At 45.7% G+C, this 24,743-nt stretch overlaps 1 protein-coding gene across 4 annotated transcripts in view; it reads left to right on the top strand.

The window, feature by feature from the left end:
- The first annotated feature begins 423 nt into the window (after window positions 1–423).
- The window catches only part of RASAL2 (RAS protein activator like 2), a 169,299-nt gene continuing 144,979 nt past the window's right edge, over window positions 424–24,743 (top strand). The window contains exon 1 of one of the 4 annotated variants that reach the window (XM_050306524.1): window positions 424–2,053. Coding sequence is in view for 3 of the 4 variants with exons in the window: in XM_050306519.1 (XP_050162476.1) it covers window positions 5,314–5,473 (160 nt within the window). In the remaining variant the exon portion in view is untranslated. Of the gene's footprint in view, window positions 2,054–5,265; window positions 5,474–24,743 lie in introns of those variants that run through there. The other 3 variants (XM_050306519.1, XM_050306520.1, XM_050306521.1) reach the window with 3 other exon arrangements.

The following is a 24,743-nucleotide window of genomic DNA, read 5'->3' as shown; positions in this document are numbered from 1 at the left end:
TGGAGGCAGCAGAGTGGGTTTTTCCCACCGTGGTGAATTAAGTAGGACATGCTGCCTTCCTAAGCGGAGTTTCTGGCCCTCCTGTGTCTCTACAGGGTCACAGTTTCTTTGTTAACACCTTACAAAGAAAAGCCTGGGCTTTTCTGAATGGTCTGAATATTCCCCTAAAATCCACATTGTGGTTTTGGAGAAAAATTCGGGCTATTGAGATAGGTGTATTCAGGCCAATCAGGCTGGCTCATTTCAGTTCTGATCCCCAACCAGCAAGATCTCTGGGATTACTGAGAAAATTACTATTATTTTCCCAGTCACAGGATGGTTTGGGTTGGAAGGGACCTTAGAGATCACCCAGTTCCAGCAAGCTGTCTAGCTGGACGGGTTTTCCCTGTTTTCTCTCCACCAGGATAGAAGGACAGGAGCAACCATCCATCAAGGCCCATTGTCACCAGCCCAGCAGACAGCAAGCGCCAAGTGTGGAGAGGACAAGCTCTCACAAGTCCACATTTTTCTGTGGAATTGCCCTGGTTCCTGTTTCACAGGACAGCAGCCTGGCCTCAACCCGACGGAGTAGGACACGGCAGCTTGAAAGGGGCTGTCGAGGGAAGAACAGCTGAGAGCTACAACGATCCCAGTGTGTGTATAAATAGAGACGGGGCTGTTATCCTGATGAAATGAGACCAGATGTTTCTCCCAAATCCCTCCTCTCTGCTAGTGAAAATTATAGTTTAGTTACAGCAGGGTGAAGCGGGCAGCAAAATATTTTAGACCTACTAATGCTGGGAAGTCAAAGGGGCAAAATGCCTCATTGGGGCAGAGGGTAACATGCCCTGTGATGCAGGGATGGAGTGGGCATGGTCAGAGTGGGTGAGAGCTGGAGGAGCCCCTCACTGCCTTTGTTCTATTTTGCTGCTTCCTATCCTGGTATTAACGGGTTGAGTTTAAAGCCCATGCTGCGACTGCCTTTTGTGAGGTAGAAACTCAGTGTCAGCACATGTATCCTGGAGGCAGTTGGCATGAGATGAAGGAGGGATGGCAGCAGCAGTTAAAACTGGGCCTTGGCTCTTTAATATTTAACTTTCCCCAGTGCTGTTTTTTTTTTTTTTTAATCAGTTTGTGCATTATCTGCCATCCCCGTTCAAAGAGGGTTTTAGCGCAGAGATTTCAGTGCTTAATCCCAGGGGCAGGGAAAGCGGAAGAGTCTCTCTGAAGGTTCCAGGGCTCAATCTGGCCCCAATTACACCAGCCTAAATCAGCAAAGAGTGGCCACGACGGACTTCGCTGCGACCGCGTCGGGCTGGAGGTAACAAAATTAGGGGTAAGTCCCGTATCTGTCCAGGAGACGCCCCTGGTCCCTAAGGCTGCATCCACAGGGAGTTCCCAGGAGGATATAAGCATTGCCTGGATGGCTTAGAACAAACATCCACCTTGGGCAACAACCAGTGCCTGGCCATGGCCAGCTGCAGATGCTTAGGAAGGGATATCGGAAGAGGGAGAGTATAAAGTGATCCTTCCTCCGGCATATCCTCCTGGCTCCTGGCAATCAGCAGCTGAGGGACTTCCTAGGCCGGAGGTTGCATGAATTTGTGTAATCCCTTTTGTTGTTTTTTTTTTTTCTTTTATTATTATTATTCGTTTATACTTTTGGCCTCCACGACATCCTGTGGCAATAAGTTCCACAATCTAATTATGTGTCGTGTGAAAAAGTACTTCCTTTTGTCTGCTTTAGGCCTGGCTCCTGAACATTTCTCCCTGTGATCCTTCGCTCTTGTGTTGTGAAGAAAAGGGAAAAAGAATTCCAGGTCCACACCAGACCTCTCTTGACCTCTTCAGACTTCTCTGTGTTTCTTTGTCCCAAGGTTTTGTTCTTCCAAATTGGAGCTCCTTGTTTTTCTAGCCTTTCCTCCTCATATGGTATCTATCCCATCATTTCCACTGTCCTTACCGCCCTCCTCCACGTCTCTTCTCATTTTATTATTGCTTTTTTTTTGAGATAAGATCACTGAACTGAGACTTGATCACTCCTGAAGACATGAATTCGTTCTGCTGGAAGAAGGTCAGCTCAAAAGATTTTTTTTTTTTCCTCAAGTCACTCTTGTGTAGTTCAATTTCTTCTACAACACATACAGTCTTGGGCTTAATGGAAATATATATGCAGCTCTCTTCAAACACTTGGCTTTAACTTATTCTGAGCAAAGCTCCAGCCCTTGTTTAACCAGAGCCTGTGGGTTAATGTGACATCCACAAGTAGATCAACTAATGGGTCTGGTTTACAAGAAGGGAATTTCATGTATGTGCTTATATTACTGCTCATTTATTCCTGCACAAATCCCCTGTGCACTACTGGTGGAGAAGACCCACAGCCAGAACAGCTGAGCTGGTGACCATGAAACTCGGGAGTCTCTAATTTCCAGGACATCTTTATTTATAAAATATGTCTATTTTTGCTCCTGTTGTGCCTGCAAAACCAGCTTCCCTATTTTAGTCATCCCTGCCCTTTATTATTGTTTGTGTTGCCCCAAACCCAACAAATGGGGCAGGAGAATGGATTTTGTCTCCTGCTGCTGTGTGAATTTCAGAAACCACACTAGCCAGTCCTTCCAGACCTTGCTGTCAGGATGACTTGATCATACTTGCAGATACAACCGGTCCTCACTTGATGGGAACCAGTTGCCGGTGTCTTGCACTGCTCCTGAGTAAATGTTGTCCCAGGATTGTGCTGCAGCTTTTCAAAACTCCACTTTTGGCAGTAGCTGAGCAGCCACGTCCTTCCCCCACAACACACCAGCTCCTCTCCTGCTTCTCAAAGCAGCTTCATCCCCCTTTCCCACAGCAGGGAGACAGCCCAGACTTGTGTGAAGGATGGAGAAGTCTCTGGGAGAGTAGGATAAACTTGAGGAGTTTATCAGATTGTGGCCCCTAAATGATAAGCTGGGAGAATATGTACATAGTTATATTATCAGCAGCAGTGGGAATGAGCAGGGGTAGAGAGAATGTAGGAGGGAAAAATTGCTTTTCCTACTGCTTTACGGTATTATTATGGCAACTTATGCAGATATCTGCTCTGGAAGGAGTATCCTGCATGCCCTCAGCTCCCAGAACTTTGGAAACCATGATGCAGAACGTGTTTTAGGGTGGGAAGGAGCAAGGAGAGGTTACTGGGTGTGCTGCTATGTGCAGAGTCACTCCTGTCACAGTGGTGGAGGGATAAATCCTCACCAGATTTCATCCTGGTTTAACTCTTCTTGTTTGTGGGGGTAATTTTAAAATCCTTATTTCTCAAAGAATTGAGGCTGACACCATCAAGCTCACAGGATCTCTCTTTCCCCAGATCCTGCCTCTTACCTCCTACAACCTCAGGAAGTGCTGAACTTGCTGGTCTGTTTCAAATAAAACAAACAGAGGGATAAAGGTCCAAGAGCTAAATAAATCCCTGCAGGAATAATGAAAATTGGCAGCAAGGTAAAGCAGAGAGATCCTACAAGCCTCTGTGCTGAGGGTGTCCACCCTCTGCTAGATACCAGGTGTGAATTTGTAGGAAGCTGGGCCACATCTGTTTTGCTAATCATGAAACAACCAAACATTTGGAAGAAGGAGGTTTATTCATTTTCCAGTTCAGCTTGGAAATTGCAGCAGGATGCATATTCCCACCATAGAATGGAAAAACTCTGATGTGAACTCGTGTCGTTTCTCTCCCAACTGGGTAGAGACTGACCCAATTGTAGGGCAAGATTCAGGTCAAGCTCTCAGCCAAGCATGAGACAGAAACCCAGAGGAAACAAGGTTTCATCAATTAATCATAGGGCTGGCAGGACTTTTTCCTCCACTGAAATAGTTAATACACCTTCCACCATGGACACAACTACACTGGTGCGAGGGTACTCCAACCCAGTTGCATCAGGAGGGCATTGTTAGCTGCCTCTTTGCAAGCCCTCAGCTCCCAGGAGGAACTTTTTGGAATTCCTGAGACAAACATTCAGGCTCAGGCAGCTGACTGGGACCTGCCAAGCTGCAGAGCTCAGGGTGTTACAGCCCTTTCTGAGGGAAGCTACTGCTCTTCAGCAGTAACTCACTGTCTGAATCCTCTTATTCTGCTCTAGTGCAAAACGAAGCAAGATGACACAAGCACAGTTAGAAGGTGTGGGAGCTGGATCTCTTTTAAGGCAGCTGAATGGCAGCGTAACTGCCAGGAGTCCCCACTCATTCAACTGTTATTTCAATAAAGAAAAAATTAGTGCCTTTATACTGACGCAGAAGTTGTGTGCAGAGATGAGCCCTTGGACGCAGCCTGTGCTAATGGGGATAATCACTGAATCTACGCGCTTGGGTGAACCTGCCCAGTTCATACTGACCACGGACAGGCGTGGACTCAGCCCAAGAGATCCATAGGGATGGAACCCAAAGCAAGATGAACCCCTTTGCCCATCTTCCCTGAAAATTCCAGTCACAATGCTGTGACTTAAAAGATAACGTGGGATGCGTGGTTCGTTCACAGCTATTTTATTTGTGTACCTTAAGCACGGGGAAATTCACCAAAATTAAAACAGGGAAATAGAAAACTAAAAGGTGGTGTACGCAGGGAGGTCGGTAAATAGGCGTTCAGCACAAACCAGCCCGCAAATCCCCTAAATGAAAAGGATTTAATCAAGCCGGTTGTCCTCCTTTCCCTGCAGCCCATCTCCTCCTCGCGTACCTGAGAGAAACAGACTGTGATAAAAGCGCATGAAAGATTTATCAGTCTCGGTCAGACGTGCTCTGCCAGCGAGCGCCCACAAAGGTCTGCGCCCGGGAGAGCCCACCTCGGGAAATCCATCTCCCTCACGTTCCCCTGGCGTTATCGGGAGAGAGGGCCGCTGCGAGATGCTTGTGGCTGTATACACCCACCCACCCACACCCCCCCTCCCGCGGGATTATCCCGATTTGTACTTCTTTGGGATGCTTCTCCCAGCGCCACAGCTCCCCTTTCCAGCGCTGCCCCTCAGGGGAGGGACGGCGCGGGGGCCATTTTGAAGCCCCTCAGGGGCAGCCACACGGAGCCCCGCGCAGCGAGGCGGCCCCGGGCTGGGGACGGCGGGGGAAGGAGAAAGGGAGGGGGCTCTGAGAGCCGGCAGGGTCAGAACCATCGCCGCCTCCCACATCTCCCTCAGAACCACCGCCACATCCCAGCTCCATCCCCCGTCCCGCCCCTTCCCCGCCCGCCGCGGCGCGGCGGCGAAGCGGCGGGCGGGGATGGAGCCGCACTGAGGCGAAGCGCGGCCGGGGCGCAGCGCGGGCGGCGGCGGCGCCTCCTCGTCCCCCCTCCCTCCCGTTCCCAGCATGGAGGCGCCCCCGGGAGCGGCGGGCGAGCCGGCGGGATGGGCGGCCGAGCCCTTCGCGGAGCCCGAGCCCGGCGCGGAGGAGCTGGAGGCGGGCGGCGCGCTGGACCGCGTCCTGCGGGAGTCGGTCTGCCAGCAGCAGGGCTGGGTCCGCGTCTACGGTGAGAGGGGCGCCGGGGCGGGGAGCGGCGGAAAACTTCCCGGCCCCAACTTCTTTCCCTTCCTTTATTTTCTCCCCGCTGCCGGAGCTCCCGAGTCTTTCCACCGTCCCCACCTCCCTTCCCCGGAGCCGCCGGTTCACCCCACCCCACGCCTTCCCCCTCTGGCGGGGTGCGGGATGCTGCGGGGTTGGGATCCGCGTCCAAACCTTTTGTGTGCCCGCAGTCCCGGGGTGCGGGTGCCGGCGGGGCTGAGCGCTGCCGGCTCTGATTAGCATTAATGAGGTACTGAGGGCCTGGGAGGTGCTGATACGGTGGGTCCCGTCGCCCCAGACTTACTGGTCTGTGTTGAATTGGCACGTTTAATTATTCATAAAAGGGATGTTAAAATCTCTAGCAGCGCAGGACGCGGGGTTGTTTCCACCTCTTTGTCAAACTCTCCCTGGTATGTAACCTCTTAAAATTAGCTTGATTTATGTGGCCTGGCCTCTGGTTTGTTTAGGCTCCCACAGCTGAAGTGCAGTCGGGCTTAATCTCTCCATCAGCACCTAAATAGTGGAAATTCTGTTTTATCTCTTCCTTGTCTCTCCCTCTTGTTTGTCTTGGTAATCTAACGATAATTACTCCCAGGTTGCAGAGTGAAGAGCACTGCTGGCAATATCTTGTTTTCCCCTCTTGTAACAAATTTGATGGTCCAGCCTTGCAAGGGCGCCGGTTGTGGTGTGTGCACGTGTTACCTTTGTCTAATATCGTTGCCCTATCCCTGGAAGCGTCCAAGACCAGTCTGGACAGGGCTCGGAGCAACCTGGTATAGTGGAAGGTGTCCCTGAGATGAGCTTTAAAGTCCCTTCCAACCCAAACCGTTCTGTGTTTCCATGATTGTGGAGAACCTGTAAACCCCCTTCTTTATTGATACTTTTTAACATCAGACCCTGTCGCGCTGGTGATCCCTCCCTGTCGTTTTCCTCCCCTGCCCTGAATCCCAGCGAGATTCCCCCGGTTTTCCCTGCCCTGTAAAACTGGAAGCAAATGCTCTCTGTTACCCATGTCATTGATCTGTTACTGGTTGCATTATTCCTGAAACACAAAGATGACATGAATAAGTTATCTGCAAGAACTCTGCTATGTTCCTTGCCTGGTGACAGGTAATTATTGTGAGTACCACCAACCTCAGCCTTTGCACATATCAAATGAGGAAGATCAGGCTGCATGATCTGGAGAGCATGGTCTGTTCAAAGACCTTTGTGTTTATTTTGGAAGCTTGAAAAGCTGGTGCAGTGGGACAGGGTTGTCTGTCTACTTTCTGTCTGGTGCATCAGCGAGTGAAGTTATACTTAGCACAATTAATGGTAATAGAAGTTTGGGATTTTTAGTAGTTTCTACTGTGTCTTGCTTGCTGCTTCTTGCCCGGCTTGCTTTTGTTAATCCCAGCCTAAAGCTGAGACTATAAAACGCAGCTTTCCTCAAAAATACCTCTCTGCTGTTGTCAGGGGGAGCTCCAAAGAAAGCAGATTGCCTTCAGGTTGTTTGTTTGTTGAAAACACTTTCTAGAGGTAAAATGAGAACGTACTTAAGAAGAGGATGTCTGGCACCGGGCTATCTGATTGTTACCCAAGGTTGTATCTTCCATGAGTGGAAGCAGGAATGCGGTTTCAAAATTAGCCACAGTGAGGAACATTGCTTGTTGATAAAGTCATATGTTGTGATGTGTTTGTAGTCTGACACTAACATGCAGATTAATGGGAAAAAATTCCCTGTGACAGGGCCCAACCAACTCACAGGCTATAAAAATCAGGGCAGACTTCAAGCATGTAAAAATACATCTCGTGGCCCAAGGACAATAACTAATTATTCCTAGTCTGTGTTTAAAAACAGCTCATTATCCCTCTCCCTCATAAAGAATCTGATGGGGTAGTGTCTTCTCTCCTTCCCTAAGAAATTGCAATCGGATTAGCTCCTATTTGTTTGTTTCCTCCTGCTTATTAGCCTTTTTTTTCCTTGCATGAGCACATCTGGAGAAGTTTGCAGACAATGAATCAAGCTGAAACTGTGCCATGTTTGTGCACAGCTAAATGTGGGTTACAAACCTATGAGTGACAAGTGTTATTCATAGGATTAAAAGTAAAGCCTTGCACAGTTGTTTGAGGAACCACAGCAGCACAGCGAAAGAAAACAGGAGCAGAAAGCTTAGTCTGTATTGTCTGATAAACAATGAGAACACTAACACTAATTATTTCGCCATGAATGGCTGGGGGAGGGAAGGAATATCGAGCACATGAAAAGTGGAGGAGCATTTTCTGGCATGGCAAGAAGCGAAGCTTTTGGTGTCACCACATTTCTTTTCCACTGTGTCTCCGTGAACATGGAGCGCTGTGTTGGGAAGCTATCCCAAGTGAAAGGTGACTGTCTGAAAAGTGGCCCAAGGAGTGGAAACATGTATTTTAAAGAAAAAGGGTTCAGCAGCCGCCTGAAGACAGACAGCTGTTTATTTCTGGGTTTATTTCAGTAGTGGTGTGCCATCCACTTTGTGTCTATCCAGGGAGGTAATTACTGGCATGAGGGGAGCTGGGCTGGTTGCAGAGCCTGTAAAACTTCATCTGTAAGCACAGAGAAAAGAATTCAGCAGTAAAGTCCCATCATTACTGGTCTCTGTGGCTCGCCAGCAGGATGACAGTGATGTGAATACAGTAGGACTTTACAATGTCTGGGATGTGATTTCAGTGTGACACTGAGGTCTTGTCTGACTTCACTATGAGATCTAAATCACAGTCTGGCTATTTTTGCATTTCCTGCCTTAGCTGCACCAGTTCCAAGGGTGGCTGTTTCATTCTGCATTCCGGGGGTTCTGCTTTAGGGAATCAGCCGGGATGTTATCATGGAAATACAGTTTTCTTACCGAAGGACAGAGTTTGAAACATAATTAGTTTCTTCTAACCTGGTGTTTGTGTAGTGGACAGGAACAGCAGATTTGCTTGTTGGAGTGATAGGTTTAATTGCTCGTGAAACACAAATCATGTGAGTGCTGTTAGATGATGTTTCCAAGAACTGGTTTTGACACACAAGTAATGTTTCTGTAAAATATGTATTGACATGTGTTCTGGGTGACGGCTTCCATTCAGACTCGTGGCGTGTGTGGAACGGGTAGGAGGGAAGGGGTCTCTTACCTGGATTAATGGTATGATTTTTTTTTTCTCTGTACAAGGGATAACTGACTTCTGAAAGCATCCACCCGTGTTGCAAGGTCTTTTTCTCTGCTCTTTGAAACAGGTTTTGGGAGGAGGAGGCAGGAGAATAACTGAACTGGCAGCATTCTCAGAGCTAACTCTGAAAACAGGGTAATTACGTTGCCTGGTGTGGCTGACTGAACATCCATGGATTTTGTAGGAATGAATTCTAAAGCCAGCATCACAGCATTGGTGTTAAATGTTGCATGTGATGGGGGCAGAATGGGCTTTTGCCTGACTTACAGTCTGTGTCTAAACAGGTTGTAAACTTCTGTAACGGGGGTTGTCAGATTCGTTCTTAATGTGCCTGCCCTGAGATCACTGCAAACGCTCCTGTGCTAAAATTGCAGAGGAAGAGTTGCTGAAATAGCACAGGGAAGAGTCTGTTCTTGAGTGTTCATCTTATGAACAGGCATTGTTGCTCTGGGGCTTTATCTGGACTAGGAAATGTCTTTCTCTTTTAGCAGCAGTGCTAAATGATGATGGTGGTTGTACAAACTCCAGTGCAGATCAGATATGGACATTTTCATCACCTTGTCCTCTAATCCCGTAGGCAGTCTGGAGACATTCCTTGCTGCTGGAATGAGCCTCCTCACCCCCCTTTCTCCTGGCAGAAAGAGAAGGCTTTTCAAACACAGGCTAGAAGGGATCCATGCCTTTTCATGGATATTGATCTGCAGGCAGAGCTTTGCTGGCCCTGACTCCAGAAAAAGCCCCAGACCTCGTGCAACCAGACAGAAACATCTCTTGGCTGCCTCACACCCGAGTTCCAGGCTTTTAAGGATTGGCCCTCAGAAAATACCAGGCTCAGGCTCAGGGCTGAAGCCACGGTGATGCACAGAGTGTCATGTGGAGACTAAAAAATAGCTGTGGCTCAGGCATTGAGCAGAAGCATCTCCCAATCATGTGAAATTCAGTTCAGTAGCCTGTTTTCTGTGAGTTATCCATTCCAGCAATCCGTTGTCTTCCTTGCTTTATATCGATGACTCTGTTCTCATGGGTTTCTGGTTCTTTATAGTTTTGTAGGCAGCTTGATACCAACCTTTTCTTCTTGGGTTTTCTTTCTTCTTTTCTTTCATTTCTTGCGGTTGTACCTAAAAATGTGAAGGTCACCCATTTCCAAACCCTCTGGCTTTGGATCAGCACCAACAGGCTTTGGTAACGAGGAGCATCTCATCGCTGTCAGTGGATCAGTGGATCGTCTCCTCCCAGCCCTGCTCGTGCTGCTGGCGGGCTTTTTCCGAAGTGTCCATGCGGGAATGTTGGGTGTGAACCCCGGCCGTCCCCGCGGGGGTCCCGCCTGCCCCCCGGGCTCCACCCGAGCCCGTGGAGGTCCCACCAGGTGGCGGCATCTCCATTGCGGTGGTGCCGGACCTGCCGGGACGGCCGAGGATGCCCTGGGATATCGCCTCCTTTACACTTCCAAACCTTAGGGCTCACCCCCGCCAGCGCCGTTACAAGCAGAAGGGGAAGGTGGGAACGGTGTATTTATGGTAAAAAAATCCCAAAAGACTCTCGTAAACGAGGCGACCCGATGGGCGGGATGGCTGTTACAGAGGGTTTTCCCCTCCTTGAGGTGCGTGCAGATTGTCAGCTGGTCTGGGTTTTGTCTGCTGCCGCGTTTCTGAGCGTGTGGAGATGCAATTCCTTGCAGGAGAACATTTGCTGTTAGGAAAGATTCAGCTGCACCTTCACCTTAACTGCTGTTGAGACCCTTGGGAGGCTGGGAGGGAGCTGGAGAGCTACACGGCGTGTGCAGCCAGTCTCGCGTTGGAAAGTAGGGAGGGTCGGTGTTCACCAGCGTTTCTTTCCCTTCTGATCAATAGGATTTATTTTTAACTCACCCAGAAAGTTGGTGCAAAAGCAGGCCTGGGAGATAAACCTCGTTGGGCCGGGAAATGTCATTTCCTGTGTGTTTGGACAATGCCTGCTGTGGCGATATCTGACCTTATCGTGGCCTTCAGGTACCGCGTTAAGGACAAACGCGAAATACCAAAGGCACAAAGCCTTTGTTCGCTTTGAGGAGATGATGAGTGACAATGATTTCTAGTTGGAGCCCCATTGTAAAAGGCAAAGTTTAATCAAAAACAAGGTTTTAAGTGACTGCATTTGCTACAGATGAAAAACAGTCCAGTGTGCTGCAGGCAGAGATGCTACTTTCCCTTGCCAGCCAGCAGCAGGGAATATCAAAAGATGCCAGTGAAGTGCTCTTACAGGTGATCTGCTCATGCCTGCTCTGAGGCAGCTCCTCTGGTAGCCCTTTTTGACTCCAGGGAATTTTCACAAGCGTGCAGGGGGTGAATTATGGCTCCTCTGTGCCAGAGCAGCTATTGAATCTCTGCTCGTTTTCTTGTGCACTGGCAGTGGTGACTTGGAGGGCAGCTGAGGGCTGGATACAGCCTTTTTTCCTTTTGGTTGCTTTACTCCCAAACTTTATTGCAAAATGAGCCCTTTGACGTTAAAACTGTTAGCCCTTCCTCTTTTTAAGGAATGTTTGTGTTAATTTACGCACAAATGGATTTTTTTTTTTTTTTTGGTAGGAGTTTTTAGCTGGGCTCTTTCAGCTGGCTGTGTTGTGGCAAATGTTGCCTAGGTTACTAATTTATTAAGTCACTTAAATATTTGGAGGCATCAACAAAAGTAAAGTGTGCTGGGGAAAATGAGGATGACATTATTTTAAAACACCGGTTTCCTGACTCCTGTATTTCAGTCACACGATTTATCTCTGGCTGAACATTTTCATGTGGTGCTGTTTCCTATTTTTAAACAATAGGGGAAAAAAGGGGAAGATAAGAAGAGCATAACTGTGACCCGTTGACTTATTATGAGATCATGGATTCCTTTTAACTGATATTTATAGGTTTTTATAAAAAAACAGCTGAGATTGCAGCGTTTTGTGGCGTATATGCCTTTTTAGCCTCAGGGTCAGAAGTTAGGCTCTCATCTGAATTCTTTTGAAATCCTCTGTGAAGACACATAGTAATCATGGAAATACAAATTGTATCTGCAAGGAAAGTAACCAAGTGAGAGGAAAAATTACTGCATTTTGGTTTGTAAACTCCTCACAAAGTCCTTTGTGTGCTCTGACGCCCCCCCTGTCTCAGAAAGCCTTTATAAAAGTGATCAGGAGGGAATAGCGTTTGTTAATTCTCTTTAATGGGGTTTCAAAAGGTCAGAAAATGTAGAAAGGCTCTTCTCCAAGAACGGGGATTATTTTTAATTATAAAGCAAGTTGGAGCAGGGCGAGTAATGAGCTCTTGGAGGTGAAGGGGGTCTTTGCATTAAGTAAATGTAAAACCAAGTCCTGGATTTAGATCTTTTATTATTATCTAAAGGGATTTTCTTATTTTTATTTTTTTTTCTGTTACAACTGGGGATACCCCATTAGAAATTAGCTCTGACACTGCAAGCACTGGCAGGCACTTAGTTAAACACATTAATTCTGCGAACTGTGGGAAAACGACACCCATTTCAGCAGATGTGCCGTTCGCCTGCTGCCGATTTGCATAAGAATGCACATTCTTCTCTGTGAGTTTCTGGCTTGATTAAAACTTGCAGGCACCTTTTCTCTTCCCCTGGTGCTGCGTCTGCATTCTTGGATATTAAGGGTTTAATTGAAAATACCCCGGTTTTCTTCTGCGTTGAGATAATTCGTTCTGTTTACGTGGTGCTGCGCTGTGGATGCGCCTGGTGTTGTGTAGACAGAGGCTGCTTTGCTTGTCTTCTGGAATTTGTAGCCTTGGAGCGGAGAAGAAAGGATCTGGAACACATAAAAAATGGCAAACGTGTTTGGGAGTGGATGGAGGATTACACGGTGGAGTATCAGGAGCTGGGAGGGGATTGTGTGTATTCAGCCTGAGCTTCCAAGGAGGTGTGGGAATGGAAACCGGTACAGTGGGGAGAGGAAGAGAAGTGTTGAGGAATCTGTGGCTAAAAATGATCTCAGACTTAATCCCTCCCAATGTTAGGCTTTCATGTAGCAGTCGGAAGGATTCAGCAGAAGCTCTTCACCTCAGCCCTGTTCCCAGTCTGGATGGCATGAAAAAAGCATGGAAAATTCTCTTGCAGACACTGTAGTATTAATTCTGAGAGAGCTTTCCATACTCTGATAATAGGGAATTGAAGCAAGGTACTGGGAGGCAGGAGGTTGGAAGAGAGGAAGAGAACTTGTGTTTTGATGTGAAGTTTACCACGAGGAGAGAGGCACTTGACATGAAACTCCCAATGTGGAGTGAGAAACTTCCAAGGAATTGACATTTTGAGTCCGTTGTATCCACGTGTAATCAGACATTGGATGCCCACCACCACCTGCTGGGGCTTCAGGAGATGTTTTGTGTCAGGACTGCTTTTAGGGATTTTTTTGGCATGAAGGCACCAAAAGGCAGTTTAGGAGTATTCCAAACGAAGCTTAACGCTCGAGGAATGCAGGCCTGGAGCTGTGGTGCCCCGTGTCTCCTGCTGGCCGTGGCTTTGTGGAGGCCTGGGAGCCAGCAGAGCACTTTTGGGTTGGCCAGCACCCGAGGGAGCAGCACACCCTGCCAGATGAGTTAGCACTGCCTGCATGCAGCACCTCCAGCTTTGGCCCTTTGGTTGCAAGGTATTCCATGGTGTGGAAGTGAGAAGGAAAGGGGGGAAATGCTCTTAAGGCAGCGGGGGCTGTGGAGCTGTTGTTGGATGGCAGTGACCCAACTTGCACCAGCAACAGCTTGAAGCTCTCCTGTGAGACCACTGAGGTTCCCCAGCTCTGGAATAGCAGCATTTGTGTTTATCTGAATAAGCTGGAAAGTCTAGACATTCATGACACATCCATTTCTTGGGATATCCTTCATGGGAGAACTTAGAGTGGCTACATGGAATATAACAGCATTTAATAATATAATTGTGTTTTTCCTCTTGGGTAGCACATCCTCCTTTGCTAGTGAGGGTTTGGAGGAAGCACAGGTGGGTTTGGTGCCCTTGGAGGGGTTTCTGTTCAATGTTTGGTCCTTGAATTGCAGATAGAGTTAAAAACCTGCCTGGTTTCTTGAGGTTCTCATTACTTGAGTCAGTGGATTGGCTCAAGATAAGCGGCAGTAATTCACACCCTCATTTAGCTGACTCTTTAGTGCACTGATACCGCCCTCTACAAGATAGGGTACAGATGCTGCACCGCTCAGCACACTGTGTGCTACCAGGCTTCCAGGGAAATGTGTGGAGAGCAGCAGTGGCTGAATCCAGGCCTTGAATCTCATTAAGAAATTAAATGATGGCTTTGCTTCACTTCTCTGTTCCGTTTGGTCTGGGCGAGTGGGGGGCAGCTTTGGTAATAATTCCAGGGTTAAAGGAGGAAGGAGCAGTTTCACCCACTTGCACCTTTCATTGCCTTGCCCTGTAAATGCATCCAGGGCATGAATGGTTTTATGGGAGAGGGCTGCTCTGAGCTGGGAAGGTGAGGGAACGGGGCACAAGTAGGTCAGATAACTTCTCCAAGGACATACAAGAAACTTGCCAACAAAAGCCAAATCTCCTGAGACACCTCCAGTGCTTTGCTTGCATGCTTTGGGTTGCACTGTTTTGTGTTTGGGGTACCTTTAGGCCTTCTGTCTGATCTGTAGGTCAGCAGGGCAAGATGTTCTCAGAGGGGAAACTTTCATTCAGGTGATTACATCTTCTTTTTTTATTTTTTTTTTCCCCCAGAAAAAGCCAAAGGTAGGGCTTTATTGCCCTTCAAAATGTAACAAATTTGCCTCACTACAGTGTGATAGCAGGCTGGACTGGTGGTATGAAGGAATTAGGGTAGCCAGCACTGATTAACTGCTCTTAATTTGTGAGCAGGGTCAGGTGTTTGCCTAAATCATTATTTTTGAGTTGGTAACTCTTCACTGTAGACTGGGGAAAGAAAATGTATCACAGATTGAGACTGAAAAACCATAGAGCAATGATTAAATCACCTCAATCTCCAGTATCCTTCCCATGGCATTGCCACTGCACAACACAGCTTTTGTTGGATTTGCCAACATTTCACTGATCCATAGTAGTTTTCCATCTTAGTTAGGGATTTTATCTTAAGAGTACAGTGCAGTGCAGGCACTGGGAAATAAGTGAAGACAAAAAGCTTCCTGAAAAGATGTTTATTTACATTATGAAGTTGTATTTCTGGCTGTACAGACAAGCTGCTGCCTTCCCTGGGTTTCCTACTCTCTTCAATATACTGGAACACGTACATCACGCACCCGAAACACAATGTGCTCACACTTGCTAGGAAATCATTAGACTTCCTCATCAAATAATACTGAGTATTTCCTATTTTGAGGTATGTTTCTGTAATTATTTTCCATCTTTTTTTTTTTTTTTTTTTTTTTTGTTCAGGGTGGTTGATAGGTGTCTTGGAAAATAAGACATCAGGAAAGAAGCCAACATCTTTCTAACCCAGGTTTAAGAAGATTTATCTCCTAGATGGCATAGGCTCATTGGGGTCTCTTTCTCTCTGTCAGCACTTGCTTAGGATGCCAGTGAGGTGTGGGGTGATGGATTACCCACCCTGCTGGATGGATTTCATGGGGTCCTTCCCTAAATCCTTCCATTAGCTGAGGAAGGCCTTACTCACTCAAGTTTTCCTCAACTGCTTGGAGATAACGACTTTTATATCCCATATAGTGAAGTAGCAAAAAAAAAGGTTTTATGGCCTTGCCATAAATATTTATGACAGTTTTCTTTCCCGTGCCCTTGGCTGGTGACTCCTCTGCTTGAAGAAGCTCCTGTGGTTGTTCCTGTCAAGTTCTGTCAGCAGCGGCACTGCAGCGTGAGCAGAGGCCATTTCTAACTCAACCATCCTCATTTTGATTCCAGTGGTTGCTAATTTCTCAATTTATAACCATTAAATCATTAAAACCATTAAATCAAATTAAGGAAGAAAGGCTCTATTTTTTTTTTTTTTCAGCCTAGACAAGCTTTCCAGACGGAAGTTCAGCATTTTCCGCTCTAATTTTTTTTTTTTTTCTTGGGGGGGGCAGTACTAATAGGGAAGTCAGGAATGTGAAGTAAACAGCCTCTGTTCTCCGAAATGATGAATGTGGAGGAGAAGGGAAGGATGATAAGAGGGAAACAATTTTTTTTTTTTTTTTTTTAATTCCAGACTGATGCTGGAAATGGGGAATTTACCTGTTGTAAAAGTCAAAATATGTCTGAAACTTTGCTGGTAAAAAAAATTGGAGAGGAATGCAGTAATAACCATTTAAACCTAAGTAGTATGAAAAGGCATTAATCTTCCCAATTCTGGCACATCTTGTTCTGCCTTTTTTTTTTTTTGTTACAACACATGGCTTTTTTTGTGTTAAAAACCAGAAAAGGGTGAAAATACAAAACTATCTGAAAATGCAGCGTGGCTGCCGATGGTAAATGTATGTTTGGTGGAAGAGCAGCACTCATCTGAATCGCTGTGTCTCAGAGTTCTCTGGATCCTGATTTCATCGGGGTGTTTGGCCTGTTATCTCAAAATGTACATTTTGGTAATTTGGGTTTAATGGCTCTCTTGGCACCTTTAACCTGATCTTATATATAATGGTGATATAATGATACATTGTCAGTTATGTCTAATTATTACATGCACTAGCCAGTGAGCAACTGTGAATTATCCATAACTAAAAGGTGGTTATCTTCACAGTCCTATGTTTTGACTTACATTTAAAAAAAAGAAAAAGTTTAAGCCCTCTCTATATGAAGAATTTGAAGTGCAATAGCTACAGGTATCCAGAGATGGTAAGTGTGTTCCTTGCATCCAAACCCCTTCTCGGGATGGGTTGGAAAGCAGACAGCCTGGGACACAGCAAGAGCTCTGATGGGAGTTCAGGTGGTTTCCCATATGAGCAGGTTCCTATAAACAGGTGCCAAGAATTAAATTGACCTGCTTCTTCCTTGCTGAGAAACTGCTTGCTGTGATTGCAGGTTACATTAACTTTGATGTTTCATTAATGTTTTTGGGGAAAAAAAGGTGAGAGTGGACTGCTGGGCCCTAGTTTTCCCTGCATTCAAGCTGAGTACATTTTATAGCCAGCTCTGCAGGATTATCAGAGGTGTCTGCTGGCCAGGCCACGAGGTCTCTTGGCTGACATGCCCATCCAGTTGTAGAACATAACCAGCACATCTGTTTACAGATTATCCTGTACCTAGATGGCTCTGAGATAACTTGGGGATGAATCTCAAATTAAAACTGTGGTGATAGAGGGGGGTTGATGCCCAGCAACATCAATCTTTGCTATCAGATCTGTTGTTATTGTTGATGGAGTTCAGTAGGGTTATCATGAGTTCAGTCTAAAAAGCATGCAATTAAGGTTAAAACTTAGAGGAGCTTTGCAGATTGCAAAGGAAAAGCTGTAGTGTATCACTTACAGTGTGCTTAAGTTTCATCCTTTTCATCAGCTTACCAGTCGAAATGTACTTTTGATTTCCATTTATAATAACCACTCAATTCTGTAGCTGACACAGGATCCCTCCCTGTTTTGTTTCCAGACTTTATTGATGTGGCTTCTTAGTGACCTACTTTTAGCACTTTAAGGTTGCTTTTTTTTCATTCCTTTCCAAAAGGAAGTGCCTTCCATGAGAAATGTTGGAAGCTCACTAGCCAGTCTCTAATGCTCAGCCTGGACCAGGCTGAGTGGCCTTCTGCCGACACCCAGGGTAGATGACACGGCTGACTCTTGGGGACTTTCCTTCCTCAGCTCTGTTGCTAACCATTCTGAGACCCTGGAGGTGGGTGTTTGGAGAATAATTAGGGAAGGAAATGCCTGTATTTCCTTGGAGCTCTCATTACTCATGACTGGAATTGGTGAGCCCTGTGACTCTTGAGGGCACTGTGTTGGCCTCTTGCCCTTGCAGGGGCCGGCAGTGTGTCATGTGCTTCTTTCTTAAGCACTTGCACAGCTGGAGGGAGGGAGGAACATCCCAGTTCTTACTCCTTTTACTCATTCTGGGTATTCTTCCTTTGCATTGCTCCTGGTGTTGTTTTTTTTTTCCCTGTAGTTTCCACTGGTGGTGGTGATTCAGTTTGAGGCTGAGCTGTATCTCTCTTCAATTAGTGGTGCCTTTGCTTTTTATCTGGGGCAGGAGGTATGTGCTCACTTCTTTGTGGGCACACTTAAAAGCCAGTTAGTGTGATGCAGATGGGCAGTTTTCAGCGGATATATAACATTAGCTAAGTTTTATGGAGGGATTAATGCCTCATTGGAAAAAAAAATAATTCACTTGTGTAATTTCACAAAGTGGATGTAGCATTTGTAATCATCATCTCGTAAAACTGGCTGCTTCCCCCCACACACTCCATTTCACTCGGGTGTCATGTTGGTATAAACACTGGTTACCCTAAAGAAAAATCTACCCCAGTCCTTTTTCTGGAACCTTGGTGGCTTTTTGGTTTCCAGCAAAGAGTAGCCAGATTTTTTTTGATTTTTTTTTTTCTGGTGTGTGTGGGCCTCTGTTATTACATGAACATGCCATTAATTTTAGCTGGGCAGTTTTTGCTTGGAACAGCAAAGCAAACCATGAGGGAAATTGGCTTTGTGTGTGTAGATGTCAAAGGAATTTCAACAAAGGTGATGTTCAGCAGCCATTAAGGTGTGGAGATGAGCTTGTGTTCACTCCACTGGTGTTGGGTGTGCAGTGCCCTTAGGAAAACCTTTACCAGGGGGTGAATGGAGACCTTAAACTACAGGAGGTGTTCACTGGTGCTGCAGGTAGCAAGGAATTGGAGGAGGAAGTTCTTGTAGCCCCTTGGTGTATGTCATAATCCTCACTGCCTTCCCTGTTGCCTTGCATCACGTTTAGCTGGACCTGGAAGCTGAGTGATGCTTGTAAATGGAGCCCTGGAAGAGGCAGAGGGGCTAAAAATACAACTAAAAGGAGCTGCATCAGAGTAACTCACCTCAACAGGCAACCTGGGGCACTGGGCTGGGGAGAAATGCAGAATTCAGCAGCTGCTGGGGTGCCAGCTGCAGGATGGTGCCAAGCTGAGTTACCCAGTGGTCTGCTGGATACACCAGCTATTTCTGCACATTTGTTGCCAGCAGGATGCTGGGTGGAAGAGGAGTGGTGCTGTTTTTGTTGGAAGCCAACTCGGTACAAGAGGCCACGCTGGTCCAGAGGCATGGCATGTGAAAGCTGCTAGTGGTTTGTAGTGGTTTTAGGATGTTCTTTTTCCCTGGTTGAAATATCCAGCAGTGCAAGTGAAACATCAGTGCCCATGAGGGATAGCACTGAGTTTTATACCTTTTTCTTTTTTTTTCCCCTAATCTTGCCCTTCATCAGCAGATAGGAAACAATGAATGCAAATCTATTCCCCAACACGTGCAAATGCATTTTGTTGCTTGGAAGCTGAGCAGGAGCTCTGATGAATTATCAGCATCTGATTCCAGAGCTTTGACAATCTGCAATCTCCTTAATATTCTGACAGGCCACCGTGGGTATTATTCCTCTGTGTTTTTTCCCCTTTTGTATTCTTGAAACCCATATTGCAATCTGAATACTGTTGGTTTAGGATTAAAAGAGATATTGGCTGGGTCTCTGCTTCGCTCAGTTTGCCTCTGACAGCAGAAAGGGAGAGAGTGGATAGAATGATTCTCCTCCCACCTCCCCCCCCCGCAGTAGAAATGAAGCCTGAATTAGAAGCAACTTTGAAAACTGAAGAGTTATCTCCTGTTCTGTTCATAATTGTGCCTAATATTGTGAGTACCAAGGCACATAAATTATTCATCCGGGGGAAGAAATCCTCAACAAATTTTTCTTGAGAAGTCACAACCTTTCCAGGTAAAAAAAACTTTTTGCTTCTAAAGATTTTAAGCAACTCTGCTCTGGATTCTCTGGCCTGGACTATAATTCCAGTGACAGCCTATCTTTAGAAATAACTGCAGATTAATTTACGTGTGTTGTAAAATGCAGTTTGCTTACCCAGATGGCAATTATATTCAAGTTAATGGTAATGTGGGATCTAGAGTAGCTCTCCAGCCTAAGGGCTGGCCATTTTTACCATCCAGCTGTTTTCCAAGTGATTTATTTCATTTTCCCACTTGGATTCTTTGCCTCACCCCTCAGCTTCACTCTTGCTGCTCTCAGTGCAGTGTGGGAAGAACAGCTGCACTAAGCAGCTCCAATAAATGACTTTACAAGAATTAGAACTGTGTCTGTGTTACGCCGATGCCAAAGGTCTTAGTTCATCTTGTAGCCTTTAAAACCAGGTTGTCATCGTTTCCACGCTGCCTGCACGCGGTGGGGAAGGACAGCTCTGACTCAGCCCCTGGATAAATGGGATGCAGGGAACCGAGAGCCACTGCCAGGAGATTTGTTCAGGCTTCGTCAGCAGCCAGAAATGTCTCTTTCCCTACTTACTGCACACTGAGTGTAACATGCAGGAGACAGACCTGCTCTCAAACAACTCAGGAATAAGGATGAACTACCCTTCTGCGAGAATGATATAAAAGTGTCCTTAAGCTTGAGGATTTAATGTGGAAATTCAGAGGAACGGTCCAGGTGTTATCCTAGGACACAGCAAAACCAGTGCTCCATCTCAAAGCTGCAAACTCTGCAGCTTTCCTTGCTGAGAGAGAGAAAATGAAATGAAAAATCTTGCTCTTTTCAGGTGTTCCAGTGAAGAACAGGCTCGTGAGGAGGGAGTTGCCTTTTGTTAGTTGTGGAGCAGCTCACATTTTGTATGGCAAGATGAACATTCCTTGCTGCTTTTCCCAGTTCTTTGAGCGTTTTAGCATTGGAAGTACCTGCTGAAGGCAGTGGTGTGTGTGCAATCCCAGGGAACCTGTGCCTGCAGTGTCCTGGGGATGGAGCAGGGCAAGTCTTGGAGGTCAAGCTCATCTCCAGGATCCACCTTGTTATGAGAAGTCTGGAGGAGGAGGAGGTGCTTTATGGCACCTGGAGAGGCCTCACCAACAGGCTCCCTGGGAGGAGGATTCAGTTGGAAATGCTGCCTCTGGGCTTCACTTTGAGGCTTCCCATCCTTTCAGATCTGCTGGATCAGTGTCAGCTGCTGCTTGTATTTGTCTGGTCTTTGGATCAAGAATGTTGGAAGCTCAGTGCAGAGACCTGGAGGACCACCCCTGGAGAAGCACAGTGCCCAAGTGGTGGGACTTCTGAGGGTAGTAGGAAGAAACATTTCCTCTTCTGCATTTTCTCATTTCTTCTATTTTATCTTCAGCTTGTTATTTTTCCAAATTAGTCTCTGTCTGTTCTACACCCACCATGGCTCCTAAGTGCAATTTTATCCCTTTTACAGTGCAGCTCAAACAGCTTATTAACATCACTCTCACTTATTTTGTGGAGAAAGGATTATAAAGGGAACAATTTGTGTTAGTTGTCTTGTCAGCCTTATTTAACATCAGTACTTAAAGTATTTCTTCACTGGAGCATCTCCACCTGTATTGTCAGTGAGTGGAAGTTTTTGTGCCTAGTGGGCACAAGGTATGAGCTTCCATTCACACATCTCTGCCTTTGTTTGTTTGCTCTCACTCAAATACCAGTTGTTTCTTTTGAATAACTTTCATAGTGGCAGAGTGGATAGAAAAAATGGGGTTTGATTTTTATCCCTCCGAAGGTTTGGGCTTGAAGAAAAGTGAAATTTGTATTTTTAATCCAAATAATGTATTTTCAAATACAGTCTGTTTGGTTTGAGGTTTGTTTTTCTTTTTTTTTTTTTTAACTGCTCTACTTTTAACTGGACTTCTGTGGGTGAAGTGCTAGAATAAAACCCAGCAGCAGCTTGATGCTGTTCACCCACTCTGATGGGAAAGCAGAAGGAAAAATACCAAGGAAGCTGGAGCAATGGGCAGCAGCCCTGAAAATCCAAACTCTTCCTTATCCCCCCCTTACTCCATCATGTTACTGCACTCTTAGGAGTTCACAGGCAGCCTGAAAGCAGAGACCAAAGTTCTTCAAGGGAGATTTGACAAATCCACCTGTCAGTGTCACCAGACAACTGATTTATCATCTTTGACAAGTAGAAAATTGCTTTGACTTGTCTGCAGGACAAGTAAAATTTAGTAACAGTGATGGGTTATTTTAGAAATTGTCATGATCATGTAAATCCTGTTATCTCTGTAACCCAACACTAGCAAGTTCTGATCTGTAAAATGACATTAACTTGCTTGAAAAAAAATTTAAGAAAAGGCCTCATATTAACAGATAACTGGACATTTTCCCCCTTCAGTTCATTTTTAAATCCTGTTGCCTTTCAAAGGCTGACACTTCTGTCTCTCAGTCCTGTTCCTCTGGTAATAGAATATTGAAGGAGATGTCTTTTAAAGAAAAAAACCCCAGCATGTAGCTACATCACATCATAAAACACAAAGGAAGAAAGTCTGCTTAATCTGACAAAGCATCAGTGTTTAGGCTATAAGCTCATTATGAGGCTTGTGTAGTGGGAGCTGATTTTTTCAAATTAATTTATATGATTACCATAATAAACATTTTAATAATATACTTCCCTCATATCCTCAGCAACTGAATATTTCAGTAGGTTATCTGGTCTTTCACAGCAGCCTTTTATCCCCATCAGCTGTGCATGATCTGTTTACAAGAATGCTTATAGGTATTTCCAGTTTAATTTCATGTTCCAGGTTGTGCTGCTTCAGCAGTTTCTCTTGGTGCATTTGGGATGTTCCCAGAGAACACTTGGGGGGATATTGAGATCTTTGAATTTATAATTTTATTTGTTAGTCAATGCAGAGAAGTTGCATCTTATTGTATTTAAATCTTTCAAATGTCTGGAGAAGGATTTGCTGTAGCAAACACCCAACACCCCAAACACCAAGGCCGGTGCTGCAGCATTTTGTTTGGTATGTGTGTTATTTGCTGACAGTAATAAGTGGAGCTTTCTGTTGTGCTGATGCTGTGACTGAGAGCTTGGGGGAATCTGGAAAGTAGGAGTAGGGCACTGTTAAACTGCAGAGATTTGTTGGGGTTAGGGATCTGTGCAGAGCTGCCTCCTGCTCTGGGGTCCCCAGCACAGGAAGGACATGGAGCTGTTGGAATAAGTCCAGGGGAGGCACCAACATGATCAGAGGGCTCTGCTGGGAGGAAATGCTGGGAGAACTGGGATTGTTCAGCCTGGAGAAGAGAAGGCTCAGGGGTGACCTGATTGTGGCCTTCCAGTGCCTGAAGGGAACTTACAGGAAAGATGGAGAGGGACTGTTTACAAGGGTCTGAAATGACAGGACAAGGGGGAATGGGCTCAAAGTGGAAGAGTATGTTTAGATGGGATATTGGGAAGCAATTCTTCCCTGTGAGGGTGGTGAGGTCCTGGCACAGGTTGCCCAGAGAAGCTGTGGATGCCCCATCCCTGGAAGTGTCCAAGGCCAGGTTGGACAGGGCTTGGAGCACCCTGATCTAGTGGAAGGTGTCCCTGCCCATGGCAGGGGTGTTGGAATGAGATGAGGTTTAAGATCCCTTCCAACCCAAACCATCCTGTGATTCTCTAACCCAAAACTACTGCCAGCTCCTTCAAGCTGGTGAGCTTTCAGGCTGTCACACCACGTAGGTTTAGTCTTGCAGCTCAGCATTCTGCTATTGCTTTTCTTCACTCACAGCAACACTAGAAATGTCAAAAAATATCATACTGATCTAGGCATGGTCATAACATACTTCTGCTGGGATCCTTTGCTTGCATCCAAAACCTTTCTTCATTATTGGCTCAGTTTTCCGTAACAACCTCATGTTCAGTGTGTTGACTATGATTGCTCCAACACTCCTGCTTTTTGAGTTCCTTTCCCATCAGCAGCTTTGAATATTTGTCCTCTTGCTCAAGTGTCATTTCGTCTCACACTCTACCAAGCTGGTTGTCAGTGAGGAGAGGAGCTGCAGCATGTTGGTTAAGAGATCTGAAAGCTGTGTATGGGAAGCCTAGATGAGCATCTGAAACCAAAATAAAATCTCCCAGCAAAATATTGTCTTAATCATCAATGCTAGCATGTCAAACTGATTTTTCTCACCTCTTTTCTACCCACGGTTCCCCCTCAACTCCCATCCTTTGCTCTGCTCTGATTTTTGGGCTTTGGGGGTGGGACACCTATTTTCAAAGCAAGATGGATTGAGTGCAGTAGCTACATTTACTGACCTAAGAAAACCACAGAAGAATAATTTAATAGTTGTCAAAACCTCCTATCAAAGCCTGTGTAGCAGAAATAAAGTAAGGATAAAATGTGTGACACTTTTGCAGTGATTACATCCGTTAGTACTGAGGAGAGACAGCAAAGCCTAGATAAGCTTTGATTTTATTTTTTTCCCTTTTTTTTTTAAGCTACCTGCTTGCTGGTGACAGTAATATTGCTATTGTGAGGCTTTTTTCAGTGACAGCTTGTCAAGAAATTACATACACCCAGAACTGCACTATTTTAAAAATGGGGCTTGGAGGATTGTGTGCAAATGAGGAAGTAAACAAAGGCTTTGGAATTCCAGCCTGATGAAGAGGAACCTGTTCACCTCTGCAGGAAGAAATTGTTTCTAAGAAACTGTTGAAATAATGTGGGAAGAAAACAGCAGGGCTTGAGCTTGTGAGCTGCTGCGCACTTTGAAAGTGTTTCAACATCGACGTGGATACAAGTAGTAAAGATGGGAGATAGGAGCTAAAAGCACCTCCTAATGAAATGACTGATAAGACCAGAAGAAACAGGTTTTGATGTAAAGATGAAATGGTTCTTGCATTTTGAGCAACGTTTTGCTTTTTAAGAAGTGTTTGAGGAAGGCAGAGATAAAGCAGGAGACGGGATAATTACCTGGAGAAGCTCGTTCCCTTCTGCCACGTCACGCCAGCCATTAAGTCAGGAAATGTGACGAAGCAAGTTCAGAAGGCTGTTTTGCAGAGCATGAGCGATTAGTTGGTTTTCCATTTTATTTTAGTTGTCTTTTCATCTTGTAAAATCAGTGAAGGCATAAATACAGGCAAATATTACGGCCTTTTAAACTTGCCCTGTTTGTAACAAGTGGTGTAGGAAACTGCCGCTGCCTATTGACCCTGTCCCTCAGAACATCAATAATAATATGTTTGTTTTTCCCCTTCTCAAATGTTAAGTTGTTGA

The sequence above is a fragment of the Myiozetetes cayanensis genome, unplaced genomic scaffold (assembly GCF_022539395.1).
Source record: "Myiozetetes cayanensis isolate MyiCay16 unplaced genomic scaffold, myiCay2020 scf12, whole genome shotgun sequence".
NCBI lineage: Eukaryota > Metazoa > Chordata > Aves > Passeriformes > Tyrannidae > Myiozetetes > Myiozetetes cayanensis.
This window is presented reverse-complemented; position numbering and strand designations above follow the sequence as displayed.